Source organism: Moschus berezovskii, chromosome 6 (genome assembly GCF_049115385.1).
Source record: "Moschus berezovskii isolate FMDL1 chromosome 6, NW_MosBer_1.0, whole genome shotgun sequence".
In the NCBI taxonomy this organism is placed as follows: domain Eukaryota; kingdom Metazoa; phylum Chordata; class Mammalia; order Artiodactyla; family Moschidae; genus Moschus; species Moschus berezovskii.
Window position 1 is genome coordinate 62,297,908 of NC_142465.1, and position 14,855 is coordinate 62,312,762.

Sequence of the window (14,855 nt, forward strand, 5' to 3'; positions counted from 1 at the left end):
GGCGCCGCCGCCGGCTCATCTACTCTTTCCCTCAGCCTCCTTTCAACCTTGTTCCCCTCGTCCGCGCGGCCTCTGGTGCAGCGGCGGCGCCTCCCGTTCCTGTCGCGGCTCTCTTCCCTTCTTCCCTCCCTGACAGATCCCCGAGTTCGCCCGTCATGGCTTTACTCACTGCGGCCGCCCGTCTGTTCGGAGCTAAGGTGAGCATCTAGGAGGGACCGCGCGGTTCCAGGGTGGGGCTGAGGCGACTGCAGGCCCTCAAGCCCGGGGTCTCCCTCCCCTACCCAGGCGCACCCCAGCGCGTCTTAAAGGGGCCCTGCGCTTGGCTGGCCGCCTGCCCTGCTTGGAGCTCCCAGGGCTATGTGCCTTCCGGCCCATTCGGGGTGAAGTGAGTGCTGCCCGCCTGGCCTGAGGTCTTGGGCCGGTGGGGAGGCCGAACCGAGCTGTCACCCCGCGTGTCAAGGGTGGAAGAGGCGGGGGTGCTTGGCCTTGGAAAAAGGAGTGAAGAACATAGGTGTATTCCACTGGGATTAGGGAAGGAGCCTGTTTGGAAGAAGGGGCTGGCTAAGAGAAGTGGCAAGGGTGAGCAGATGTGCTCACTCTATCCTGGGCCGGAGCTGGAGCCGTGGCTAATTTCAGCTTCGACTGGGTAGAGAGGTCCTTGTCAGTTTCAGAACTGCAGGCTTCCATTCCTCCTGCCCAGTTATTTAAGCCTTTAGTGACCAAGCATAGCCATTCCTTCTGGAGGAATGCGACTCGGGTCCTCTTTGTCCTTGGAACTTTTGCAGTTACTCTATATAGGAGGAGCTTGGGTGGGGTGGAGGGCTTGTGTAGAACCTTCTGCACGATTATCGCATGTGATTGGAGAAAACTTGTTCCTATAAACTGCAGGCTGATAAGTGAAGATAACTGGGCGGGAGATAGTAATTCCAAGGTTACATGACCGGTCCTACTACTTGCTCACTTAAGTTTTACTGTTGCTTTTAAATTTGCTCTACTAAAGAAAGGTTCCTCTTTTGGGGGGCCCCTTTACTTTTTAAAAATTTATTTGACTGCAGCAAACGGAATCTAGTTCCCTGACCAGGGATGGAATCCAGGCCCTCTGCATTGGGAGCGTGGAATCTAAGCCACCAGGGAAGTCCCATGGGGGGCTCTTTATTTGACTTTTGTTGTTTTTGTTGGGATCATAAGGAATATTGTTGCTTACACAATGTTTTCAATTTCATATTGCTAAAATTGCTTTTGTCTCTGGGTAACTGGGTCCTTTAAACAGAAAGACTGGTGTGCTGAGGGGTCCCAGCCTTCTAATCCAAGGGATAGTCCCACAAGTGACCTTGACTCTTGCAAAGAACTTTTTTCTTCTTCAGACAAATTAAAGCTGCCACCACCTAAGGGGAGGAAAGGAAAAACCTAGAAAGGTTTTGGCTTACAGTGTGTTATCTTGAATGGTTGGCAGATAAAGTAAAGCCTGTAGCATTTACAGGTTTTTCCAGGTACTTAGCAGCAGCAGCATTTAGGAGATACTTGTCTTACTTGATGGTAGTTCCTTCCACTACCAGGGAACAGGGAAAGGAAGCCTCTTGGGAAAAAAGAAGCGAGTTCTGGATAGTGTTTTGGCAGCAGCAAGGTGGAGGCTGACCATTTAGGAGATACTTGATGGTAGTTCCTTCCACTACCAGGGAACAGGGAAGGGAAGCCTCTTGGGAAATGAAGCAAGTTCTGGATAGTGTTTTGGCAGAATAGGAGATACTATAATTAGCTCATTCCAGAGCTGCTAACTCTACAGTTTGAAACAGCCTTTGGAATTTACATTTGAATTTAGTTTTTCTCTTAAACCTCTGGGGAAAGAAACTCAAAGTTTTTGAATTGACAAGGCAACCTAATTGTAGTGATCATTATTGTTTTGTTGGACCTGAGGATCTGAGAAACCTGTATATTGGAAGCCCTTAGAAGGCTTTCGACCCTTATAACAAAGCTCAACAGACCGAGGAGTGGAAACTTCCTGAGATCTAAGCAGTATAGCCAGAATATCAAGAAGTCTTTCAATCTGACAGCATTGCTAGCACCTGGCTGAACTTTCCAGATTAGCCTACAGCTTAATGGTGTTCAGTTTTTCTTTTGCTATTAGAGTAGGCTTTAGAAGGCAAAAATAGTCTTCTAGCCTACCACTTTGATTCTCAAAGTCAGGTGTAATTCACTTTTCTGAGAAAACTTTTTAACCTTGCTAGGAGACACAAATGCTTATCATTGTTCTTTTGTTCCATCCTGCCCACTGTCAGGTAATTTAATGAGCACCTGAGTTGAAGAGATCACCTCATTCAGAGCCTTAAGATTATTTGACTTCTTGTTTATCTGAATGAATTTTTAGTAACCAATGGCTTTAGTATTAGCTGTGGGTGCCTTCGCTTTGTGCTGTAAATACTGTCTTTTCATAGGTGATCTGAGTTGGGAATTAGAGTGGATTCACCAATTAACTTTTGCATTCTTTTTTTTTTTTTTCTGCATTCTTAATACCAAAGTTTCAGACAGCCCTACTTCTTTATCTTTGAGAATTATTCCTCTAAGCTGTTTGATGACTTTAGTTAAGTCAATCCAAAAGTATTTCTAGATTATTTCTAGACTTTTTCAAGACACTTTACAGCAAGCCCACACCACTACACATCTCTTCTGTAAATTCAAGCCTGAAACTGGGTTCTACACAATTGAGTCAGTTTTGTCCTTTGAAATACTAGTTAAGCTTAAAGCCCACAACTTGTTAAGGGCAAACTCTTGAACTTCTTTGATTCTCTGCTACCCAAAGTAATGGCAACTCCCTGATGGTTTACTAGATGAATCAAAGATGAACAGTGGAGAGCAAAGCCTCATCCTGAGCTACTGGTGGAGTATTTGTTCTTCCTGGTGGTCTTTAGATTGGTAGCCTGTATGCATGGGTGTGGGGAGGCATTGAGATAAGCAGGGATTAAACAGGTAATCAGAAGGGAAGGCTGACATTCCAACTGGGCAGAAGACAGGAAACCAGACTTGGTGGAGCTCCCTAAAGCCACAGAGTAATTCCTTCTGCCCTGTTTTTGGTGCCTTATGTAATAGAGTTGAATAGGATTTGAGTGAAATTAAAACCAATAGAGAGACAACTTTAGCAGCAGATCTTAGGATCTGTTTTTCAGTTCTTCCCTGAACTTGCCTGAATTCTTTTAACATGTTATAATTTTAAAAGATCTGTAAGTAAGTTCACAGTGAGCATCATCACCTGGGGTGGCTTGTTCACATTGCACGTTTATAAATCCTATATGCAGACTCTGGTTCAGCAGAGGTTGGGTGGATCTGGAAATTTGTATTTTTTCAAGTGTCTCAGTTGACTGCTTGGTGATCCCCTCCTGTTGGACCAGTAAAGCCATGTGCAGCCCCCTTTTTGTTTGTAACAATATTTAATATATGTGTGTATGTGTGGGGGGGTGCTTTTTTTAATTAGTGATTTTAAAAATATATATTTATTTGATTGCATTGGGTCTTAGTTGCAGTACACAGAATCTGGCACAGATTCTTTAGCTGTGTCACATGAGCTTAGTTTCTCCTTGACAAGTGGGACCTTAGTTCTTCAACCAGGGATTGAACTTGCATCCTCTGTATTGCAAGGCAAATTCTTAACCATTGGACCACCAAGGAAGTCCCTAACTAGTGATTATTTTTAAATGACTTCAAAAGTAGCTATAGTCTGTTTTAGACTATTTTCTCTAGGTTTATGTCTTTTTTTCAAATGACTTAGGAAAAGATTTTTGTAAATCCGTGAAACAAAGCATTGTAAGAACTAGTAGAAGTGAGGAAACAGTTTCCAGTTCCTAAGAAAGTAGTACAGTGACAGATCCTATATATTTTACTCAGTAGTATATGCTTAGTATGCACATAATAAATAGGTGTTTAGCAACTATTAAAGAACAATAAGAATTTCTCTGAAAGAAAAATTAGGACTCAATTCTTTCCTAAGGCTGAATTGGTGTCCTTTGCAGTCTTTTTCTTTGAATAATCAGCGAATCTTTAGAGAAGGGTCTGTTAGACAGTGGGAATAGGGCAGAGTTATTAAGGGAATTTTGTGAGTATGAAGGGCATCAGAGTAGGAAATCTAAAGATTTCTCTGCTCAGTCTATTAAATGGCCTGACCAAGTAGTGAGGGGAGACTTCCAGTATTGCCCTTGTGAAACAAAGATGTTAGTTAAATGGCTTTAGTTCTCTGACCTGGTTCTGGGGAGAGAGGAGTCTTTGTGCTGTGTATGTTCGTTTTTACTTAATGCAAGTTGTTTCTTCTGCACTGGAAGCCTTCATAGCACAAGATTTCTCTTGCAGTTATTAGAGAATTGTGTTTCATCAACTAAGCCAGTTCTGCTGGCTTGGCAAGCTCTGATCTTTTGTTAGTGGACAAGGGCTCTAATAAAATCAGGAGCATCTCTCACAAAATTTTTTAAAATTGATTTTTAAATTGAGGTGTAGCTGATCTACAGTATTTCAGGTGTACAACATGGTGATTCACAATTTTGTAGATTATATTCCATTTATAAATATTACTATGTATTGGCTATGTTCCCTATACTGGACAACATATCCTTGTAGCCTATTTATTTTACACACAGTAGTTTGTAAGCTCACAAATTTGATGTTGGAGCTCCTGGATATGTGCCAGGACATGTTCTGAATGCGTCTTTGATGGAGTATTGAAGGAAATTAGGCTTTTCCCTTGTAGAGTTAGGGTCCTAGATGTGGATCAATGATGATAATAGGCTAAGAGGAGTAAGAGAGAAGTAACTACGTTATTAAGTGCTTATCCAAATGAGATTCCACTGTTTGCAGAATTTGGGGGAGAGGGGAGTAGTTTTAATTGATTTTTGTTAAGGGATTTGGCCAATACCCTAAAATATTATAAGCAAATCTTTGGCAGAATTTCCTGCATGTTTTGTCCTTTTCCTCCCTTGGCCTTTTAAGGTAGATGTTCCCTTAATTGTATTTTTCCATCCTAGCATAGCACATTTGACAGCTGCAGCCCATTTCTATCAGTAATAGCCAGCTCACTAAAAGTTATTGGCATGGGATGGCAGCATGTGGGGTTTGAAAAAGCCTTTTAGTGATGGTAATTCCCACCACCCTGTAGAGATTCTGGCAGACAGAAGCTGTGAGCCTGTCCCTTATCTTTGGAAGTAGCTCTTACCATCTCTCCCCATGAAACAGCTGACCTACTGAGTGAGATGATTCCCTGATTCACCTGACAGCTGCCTTTCCGGTAGGATGACTCCACACGTGGCATGTAACCAGAAGCCAAAGCTCAGTTGCCACACCTCCAGAATTGGGGGGGAGAAGCTTCGAGTTGAAAGTTCAGGGATGACTCAGAGGTTTGTAAGCTGCCTGTTCTATCTGTGAGTATAGCCTAAATGCACTGTACAAAAGCCATTTAGCAGCTTTCACTGGCAGCCAGGAGGTAGATGAGATGAGATAAGTAACCAGGTAATAGCCAGGACATGGAAGCAACCTAGATGTCCATCCGCAGAATGGATAAGAAAGCTGTGGTACATTTACACAGTGGAGTTCAGTCGCGTCCGACTCTTTGCGACCCCATGAATCACAGCACGCCAGGCCTCCCTGTCCATCACCAACTCCCGGAGTTCACTCAAACTCATGTCCATCGAGTCAGTGATGCCATCCAGCCATCTCATTCTCTGTCGTCCCCGTCTCCTCCCACCCCCAATCCCTCCCAGCCAGCATCAGACTCTTTTCCATTGAGTCAACTTGTCGCATTAGGTGGCCAAAGTATTGTAGTTTCAGCTTTAGCATCAGTCCTTCCAATGAACACCCAGGATTGATCTCTTTTAGAATGGACTGGTTGGATTTCCTTGCAGTCCAAGGGACTCTCAAGAGTCTTCTCCAGCACCACAGTTCAAAAGCATCAATTCTTCGGCAATCAGCTTTCTTCACAGTCCAACTCTCACATCCATACATGACCATGGGTAAAACCATAGCCTTGACTAGACAGACCTTGGTTGGCAAAGTAATGTCTCTGCTTTTTAATATGCTGTCTAGGTTGGTCATAACTTTCCTTCCAAGGAGTAAGCATATTTTAATTTCCTGGCTGCAATATGCAGGTCAGGAAGCAACAGTTAGAACTGGACATGGAACAACAGACTGATTCCAGATAGGAAAAGGAGTACGTCAAGGTTGTATATTGTCACCCTGCTTATTTAACTTATAAGCAGAGTACATCATGAGGAACGCTGGGCTGGAAGAAGCACAGGCTGGAATCAAGATTGCCAGGAGAAATATCAATAACCTCAGATATGCAGATGACACCACCCTTATGGCAGAAAGTGAAGAGGAACTAAAAAGCCTCTTGATGAAAGTGAAAGAGGAGAGTGAAAAGGTTGGCTTGAAGCTCAACATTCAGAAAACGAAGATCATGGCATCTGGTCCCATCACTTCATGGGCAATAGATGGGGAAACAGTGGAAACAGTGTCAGACTTTATATTTGGGGGCTCCAAAATCACTGCAGATGCTGATTGCAGCCAGGAAATTAAAAGATGCTTACTCCTTGGAAGGAAAGTTATGACCAACCTAAACAGCATATTAAAAAGCAGAGACATTACTTTGCCAACCAAGGTCCGTCTAGTCAAGGCTATGGTTTTTCTACTCAGCGATTAAAAAGAATCCATTTGAATTAGTTCTAATGAGGTGGACGAAACTGGAGCCTATTATACAAAGCGAAGTAAGGCAGAAACAAAAACACCAATACAGTATATTAACACATATATATGGACTATAGCAAGAGGATAACGATAACCCTGTATACAAGACAACAGTAGAGACTTGGATGTGTGGAGCAGTCTTTTGGACTCTGTGGGAGAGGGTGAGGGTGGGATAATTTGGGAGAATGGATTGAAACATGTATATTATCATATGTGAAACGAATCTGATGTAGTTGGGGGCTCCCCACCTCAACACTCTGGATTTAAGAGGCCGTTTCTTCCGGAAGTGTGTAAATTAGCCTGGGATAGAACCTGCACGCTGAATTTACTAATTAAGAAATGAGAAACCAGAACTATAAAGGTGGCATAGAAATACAAGAAATTATTCTTAAGTAATTTTTTAAAACTTTGAACAGAGTTACAGATTTTGCCATTTGTTATAAACTGGTATATGTAATTTAACCAGAAAAAAAAAGTTCAGGGATGACTCAGATTTGTAAGCTGCCTGTTCTATCTGTGAGTATAGCCTAAATGCAGTGTACAAAAGCCATTTAGCAGCTTTCACTGGCAGCCAGGAGGTAGATGAGATGAGAGATGTAACCTAAGGTACGACAGCCCTCTAACACCTCCTGCTGGTGTTAGATTATAGTTAGTTAAATTTGTTTCCTCTCCCTGAGACTCTTCTCTTGGTCAGGAGGCCCTTCAGAAAGTTGGGGCTTTATTTCCTGTTCTTCAGCTAGAGGGAGGGAATTATTCACTCACCCCTTCCTCAGACTTGACTTTCTCTTTCCTGGGATCCAGCTCCACGAGAGAGTTGTGACACGAGTTGGTAGGTAATAAGCCAACACATAACTCAGAAACATGTTTACTGATCTCAGCTATGCAGAAGGCATTGTTCTAGATGCTTTCATGCAAATTATTTCCTATAGTCCACTTGTCTACCCTGAAATTGACTTTATTACCAATTTTGAGATGTCAAAATTGAAACTAGAAGTTAGGTCATAGAGCCATGGTAGCACAGCAGGATAGTAGCAGGACCTGGATTTAGGACTTGACTCTTGATAACACCACATCCTAGATTCTTGGTGTTCTCCCCTCTGCTTCCTTGCTTAACACTTGAAGTCAGGATGTTTCTCAAACTTTACTATTCATAGGAATCAACCTAGTGAGTTTGTTAAACTACAGATTTGGATTCAGTAGACCTGAGGTGAAACCCAAGATTCTGCATTTCTGACAAGCTCCAGGTAATGGTAATATTGCTGGCCAGGCCGTCATATTTTTTAAATAACAAGGTTTTTATGTACCTTTATATATATGTCTTTGTTGGAACCTTAGGATCAGACTTTGGAGCCAAGTAGCTTGAGTGTTATCCTAGATGTGGAGAGGGAAAGGGAAACAGTAGTAGTTTTGCTTTAGATGTCTCAGTTATTTAGTAATGGAGCTGGGACTGGAACCCAGATTTCCTTTCCTAATTGCAAGCTATGTGCTCTGTCTTCTACATCATTAGGTAAAGTTATCCTAACCTGAATTTTTTCCAGTATTCTATCCATATTGATTGTTTTTAAAATCCTTCATATTTCTTAAGATTTTTTTCCCCCTAGGCTGCAGGGTGAACTAAAATATGACTAAACTTGACACTGAAGAGTGCTGGAAAGTAGCCATACTATTTTTCTGTATTTATTAAATAACAAATACAGAGCACTTGGTGCTGTGTGCCAGGCATGATCGTAAGTGCTTCATAAATATTGACTTAATTCATCCTCCTAGCAGTGCTTTGAGGTAGGTTCAGTTATTTCCATTTTACAAATGTTTTCTCATGTCCTTTCTCTCTCCTCCTTCTGAGACCTGTGTAATGCGCATGTTGGTGCATTTAATATTGTCTCAGAGGTCTCAGACTGTCCTTTCTTTTCTTTCTTTTTCATTCATGTCTTCAAGCTCACTTACCTGTTTCTTCTGTGTCACTTATTCTGCTATTGATTCCTTCTAGTGTGTTTTTTATTTAAGTTATTGTATTGTTTATCTGTTTTAACTTTCCTGGTGGCTCAGATGGTAAAGCCTCTGCCTACAATGTGGGAGACCCGGGTTTGATCCCTGGGTCGGGAAGATCCTCTGGAGAAGGAAATGGCAACTCACTCTAGTATTCTTGCCTGGAATATCTTGTAGACAGAGGAGCCTGGTAGACTACAGTCCATGGGGTTGCAAAGAATTCAACACAACTAAACTTAAACTTTATGTTTATCTGTTTGTTCTTTAGTTTGTTGTTAAACATTAATAGTGTGTTGATCAGTGCCTCTATTCTTTTGCCAAGATCTTGGATCATCTTTACTCTGAATTCTTTTTCAGGTAGATTGTTTACATTTTAGAGATAAGGAAATTAAAGCACAGAAAGATTAAATGGCTTGGCTAGGGTCACACAACCAGAAGTATAGTAGGAACAGAACATACTACCTTCATTTTGGAGCTACATAGCCATGCTGTTCACACACTAGCATTATTTTTGCAAATTGGTGATCTGGCTAAGAAGTGTTACAGATGGAGATTAGGGACAGTTGAGATCAGCTCTCCTCAAGTTACTTTGAGGTGCCTCATTAAATGGCAAAGACACTCTGCACAAAGGAAATTAAGACTTGGCTGGTGGCAGAAGTATGGTGATACTTGTCATCTGATGCCTTTAAATGATGTTGTATTCTTACAGCCTTGGTAGTTGACCTTCCACCCTTTTCTTTCTGATTTCCTTTTTTATTTTTTAACCTTAAGTAAAAAGAGAGGGAAGCTCATTGATTCTAGCAGTTCTCTCTCATAAGGGGAAACAACCGTTTTTGTTTTATGTTCATACAGGCATATTAGTGGAATAGAGCCCTCCATTCTGAGATAATTTCATTTTCATCTTAAGATCAGGCTTTCATTCTGTCAGCTTAGCTTGGATAGATTTTTTTTCTTTTGCCTAAGATTTAACCTATTCTTATAATGTCTTCCTCTTGCCAGTGAAGCAGCGAACCATTATAGAAACTTAAAGATGGTTTAGAAGTGAAAAAAATTATCATTATGGAGAGATTTCAACTTCTTTTTTCTCTCAGATGGTATGTTCCCCTATAGCCTCTTTAAAAGCAAACCCACGTAACCAACTACCCACAATGAAAGGGTCTGCTGAGTGCTGATGTGGTCTCCAGGAGATGGGGCTTCTACATGGAAAGTGCCTTAGAAGAGTAGCTTGAACCCACTCAAGGTTTTCCCGTGTTCACTTTTTGATGACTAGTAAGATAAAGGAAAGTTCTGAAAGAGATGGGAATACCAGACCACCTGACCTGCCTCTTGAGAAACCTGTATGCAGGTCAGGAAGCAACAGTCAGAACTGTACATGGAACAACAGACTGGTACCTAATAGGAAAAGGAGTACGTCAAGGCTGTATATTGTCACCCTGCTTATTTAACGTCTATGCAGAGTACATCATGAGGAACGCTGGGCTGGAAGAAGCACAAGCTGGAATCAAGATTGCCAGGAGAAATATCAATAACCTCAGATATGCAGATGACACCACCCTTATGGCAGAAAGTGAAGAGGAACTCAAAAGCCTCTTGGTGAAAGTGAAAGAGGAGAGTGAAAAGGTTGGCTTGAAGCTCAACATTCAGAAAATAGATCATGGCATCTGGTCCCATCACTTCATGGGAAATAGATGGGGAAACAGTGGAAAGTGTCAGACTTTATTTTGGGGGGCTCCAAAATCACTGCAGATGCTGATTGCAGCCATGAAATTAAAAGACGCTTACTCCTTGGAAGGAAAGTTATGACCAACCTTGATAGTATATTACAAAGCAGAGACATTACTTTGCCAACAAAGGTGTGTCTAGTCAAGGCTATGGTTTTTCCCATGGTCACGTATGGATGTGAGAGTTGGACTGTGAAGAAAGCTGATCGCCAAAGAATTGATGCTTTTGAACTGTGGTGTTGGAGAAGACTCTTGAGAGTACCTTGTACTGCAAGGAGATCAATCCTGGGTGTTCATTGGAAGGACTGATGCTAAAGCTGAAACTCCAATACTTTGGCCACCTCATGCGATGAGTTGACTCACTGGAAAAGACTCTGATGCTGGAAAGGTTGGGGGCGGGAGGAGAAGGGGACGACAGAGAATGAGATGGCTGGATGGCATCACCGACTCTGTGGACATGAGTTTGAGTGAACTCCGGGAGTTGGTGATGGACAGGGAGGCCTGGCGTGCTGTGATTCATGGGGTCGCGGAGAGTCGGACATGACTGAGCGACTGAACTGAACTGAAGATAAAGGAAATAGTTATTTCTTGAGTGCTGGGTCGACTCCTGTTCACCCCGTGTAGGATGAACAGGCTAAATAGCTATTTATGCTGTGTACTTTCTGTGAAATGGCCCTCAGTGAGCTAGAGGAGATTCTTTAGAAAGTTAATGAGAGGAGTCGCAAGCAGTCCTCATTAACAATTTGAGGCCTTCCCCCTTTGTTTTAGGGCCACATTAGCTTGCCTTGTGTTCTCTGAATTTAGCTTTGGATATTCTTGCCTGGGAAATCCCATGGACGGAGGAGCCTGGCAGGCTACAGTCCATGGGGTCACAAAGAGTCAGACACAACTGAGTGACTTCTTTCTTTTGATTCTTTTTAAAATAAAGTTTTCTGAAGGGTCTCTTCTCTTTTCATTTCTTCTTCCTGCCCCAGCAGAAAGAGGGGTATGAAATTCTAAAAGCCTCAGGCACTACTCAGTCTCACCTTAAACATGTGGTGTTTTGGAATTTATACAATACCACTAGTTCAAATGATTTCCAGCACAATCAGACGGCAGCGCAATACAGTCAGCCCTTTGTATCCATGGGTTTTGCACCTGTGGGTACAACCAACTGCAGATCAGACATATTTTTTTAAATTCCAGAAAGTTCCAAAAAGCAAAACTTGCACTTGTGCTGACAATTGGCATAGCATTTACTTTATACTCCCAACTATATAGCATTTACATTGCTTTAGGTATTATAAGTAATTCAGAGATAACTTAAAGTATATGGAAAAATATGCATAGGTTATATACAAATACTGCACCAGTTTATGTAAGAAACTTGAGTTTCCTCAGATTTTTTTATCTGCTGAGAGTGGGGAGGTCCTGGAACCAATTCCCCCTTGAATATCAAGAGATGACTGTAGTTACTTAAAAAAGTGTCTCTGACCTTTTGACACAAGGAGAGGTATATAGACTTGCTGCATGTTTAGTTTGTGTGTGTGTGATCTTTAGTTTGCAAAGTGCTTCCACATCCATTGTAATTTAATCATCACAAGACAGCCCTGTGGGATATAGTGGGTATCAGCACCATTTTATAGATGAGGACCCTGGAGCTTATTTTTACTGTCTCATTTTATCTTCAGAATAATCTCATGAAGGAAAGTCAGTTTCCTTGCCTAAATCCTTACAACTTGGTAGTAGTACAACTGGTTGTCTTTTTCAAAGGCAGTGTTGAACTTCCTGTTGCAACTCAGCAATCTTCATAGAAAGTTGTGTTTCTTGGCGGGGGGGAAACTGTCTCTAAATATAGAAAAATATAGCCTAGCTACAAAATATGGGAGCAATCTAAGTGTCCATCAAGAGATGAATGGATAAGGATATGTTTTACATACACAGTGGAATACTGCTAAGCCATAAAAAGAATGAGATTTTACCATTTTCAGCAACATGGATGGACCTGGAGTGTACCATGTGAAGTGAAATAAATCAGAAAGACAGATGCTGCTAATCACTTACATGGAATTTAAAAAAGAAAACTAGTGAATATAACAAAAAAGAAAAATACAGATATGAGAATAAACTAATGGGTGCCAGTGGGGAGAGTGAAGTGGGGCAATAACCATAAATGGAATGTAACCTTCTTATGAATCATGTTGTACACCTGAGACCTACATCAACTATACCAAATTTTTTAAAAAATTGTTTGGTATAGGTGTGTAAGTGATAAACTCTCAGCTTTTGTTTACCTGAAATGTCTTTATTTTACCTCCTTTAAGAGTTTTTTCTTTCTCACCTGGGTACACAAGTCTAGTAATTTCTCTCAGTATGTTAAAGCTAATTTACCAGTTTTCTAGTTTCCATTGCTGTTGTTGAGCAGTCTGGTTGTTACTTTGTAGATATCCTGTCTTCTCCATGCTTTTTCCAGGAACATTTCAGGTAGTGTTGTAAAAGGTTGCTTCCCTCTCTGGACTCTCCTAGACTGGAGAGGAGTGCTGCCAAAGGACTAGGTGCTGAAGAGAGATTACCAGCCTGGTTAAGGAATTGATCAGTTTCCTCGTTGCTTATCTCAGGGCTCCTCAGAGCTACAGAAAGCTAGATTTTTGAAGGACTGGATACTTTTTTTTTTTTTTTAGGACTGGATACTTTAACAACTGCCTCTCTGCCATTTCTTTCATGCTTAACAAAGCCCAGCCCTTAGAACCCAGGTGATGGCAGAGGCTCTTCGGGAGTGCTGATGAAGCTGCTGCCTCTAGACTGGAAATTCTTTCCAGGTTGCTCAAGGCCTTATACAGCTTTCATATGTCAAACTGTCCATAGAGGCTAAAATAAAGAGAAGTTGAGTCATTGTAATTACTTGTTAATACTTAGGAAGGAGGATGATTGTATGAGGTTTTGTGGTTTTTTTTTGCAGAATGCGTCCTGTCTTGTTCTTGCTGCCCGGCATGCCAGTGCTTCTTCCACGGTAAGGTTTGGAAAAAAGGACTGAGGATCATTGAGGCCGCTGGACCCTGGGGTGGACTCCCATCCGGACTCTATCGTTATCCCAGGTGTCTCCTGGAGGGGACCAGAACTCTTTGTTAGAGCCATTATTACTACTACTGTTTTAAGATAGCTAATTCACTGTGGACATGATAAGGGCTGTGGGGTTTTGGCTGGAAAAAAGTAGCTCTGTAATGTACTTCAATGAAAGTACCATTCTCTTCACTGACTATTCAGTGTTCTGTGCCATAAAAGGAAATTCTGGAGCTTATGGTATTCATTAGAAAATAGACTATTCTCAAGTTTATAGTTTAGGGGTAGTTAAGTGTTCTTGCCTGGAGAGTCCCAGGGACGGGGGAGCCTGGTGGGCTGACGTCTATGGGGTCACACAGAGTCGGACACGACTGAGGTGACTTAGCAGCAGCAGCAGCAGCAAGTAATTCACATTATTGTGCAAACATCATTTCTATTCATCTCCAAAATTTTTGTCTTCCTAAATTGAAACTGTACCCATTAAACAACTCCCCATTCCCTTCTTCCTCTGCCTAATTCTTTTACCCTCATCTGTACAGAGCAGTTGACCAGGCTTCCCTGACAGAGAAAGCCAAATTCTAAAAAGCCGTCTTAACGTATCAACTTTGCAGAAATATAATCAATATTTTGATCATCACTTAGCCTTTCTGCTTCTCCTTTTAGAATTTAAAAGACATATTGGCTGATCTGATACCTAAGGAGCAGACCAGAGTGAAGACCTTCCGGCAGCAACACGGCAGGACGGTGGTGGGCCAGATCACTGTGGACATGGTGAGGGTTGCAGGTTTTGCCTGGAAGGGAGCTCGGTGCCATGCTGTGATGAAAGCACCGCTCTCTGCACTGACTGTTTAGAGCATTCTGCCCCATATGGGGAAATGGTGAAGCCAACGGTGTTATTAGAAATTAGACTGTTCTTTTCTACAGACTTACTAGTTGAGGCTAACCTAATTCATGTATGGGAAAGGATGAATGAAGTTTCTGTTACTTTTCCCCACCCCTCAGCTTTTGGGCCCAGGGTTCTCTGTCTCTGAGTTGATGCTGTGTTGATCATCCAGTTAGACCATAGCTGTAGCTGACCTTATAGAACAGCTTTAGGATGGTTTTTTCTTCAGTTCTGAGAATCTCAGCAGCTCAGATGATAATTTCATAACACTGTTTAGCCATTGGTCTCCATCTTCTTTCCCTATAGTCAGTCCCATTCTGTTTACTCTGGTTGGTGGGAATGAGGGGAGAAGAGCAGGCAGGAGAAAAAAGTAACAAAAGTGAGCACAGGCAAAAACACTAACCAAAGATAGTGATTTCTCAACTTAAAAAAAATTGATTTCCAAAAAAAAATTCATTTCCAGCATTAGCAGTCTTCCTTTCAAAATTACATTCTATAGAAAGTTAACT

General features: G+C 41.8%; 1 protein-coding gene across 1 annotated transcript in view; it reads left to right on the forward strand.

Moving 5' to 3' along the window:
- Window positions 1-14,855, forward strand: part of CS (citrate synthase) — a 25,143-nt gene continuing 10,288 nt past the window's right edge. Inside the window, exons 1-3 of the mRNA XM_055396479.2 lie at window positions 1-197; window positions 13,363-13,413; window positions 14,127-14,234. Of these exons, the coding sequence (XP_055252454.1) occupies window positions 156-197; window positions 13,363-13,413; window positions 14,127-14,234 (201 nt within the window). The 5' untranslated portion in view covers window positions 1-155. The remainder of the gene's footprint in view (window positions 198-13,362; window positions 13,414-14,126; window positions 14,235-14,855) is intronic.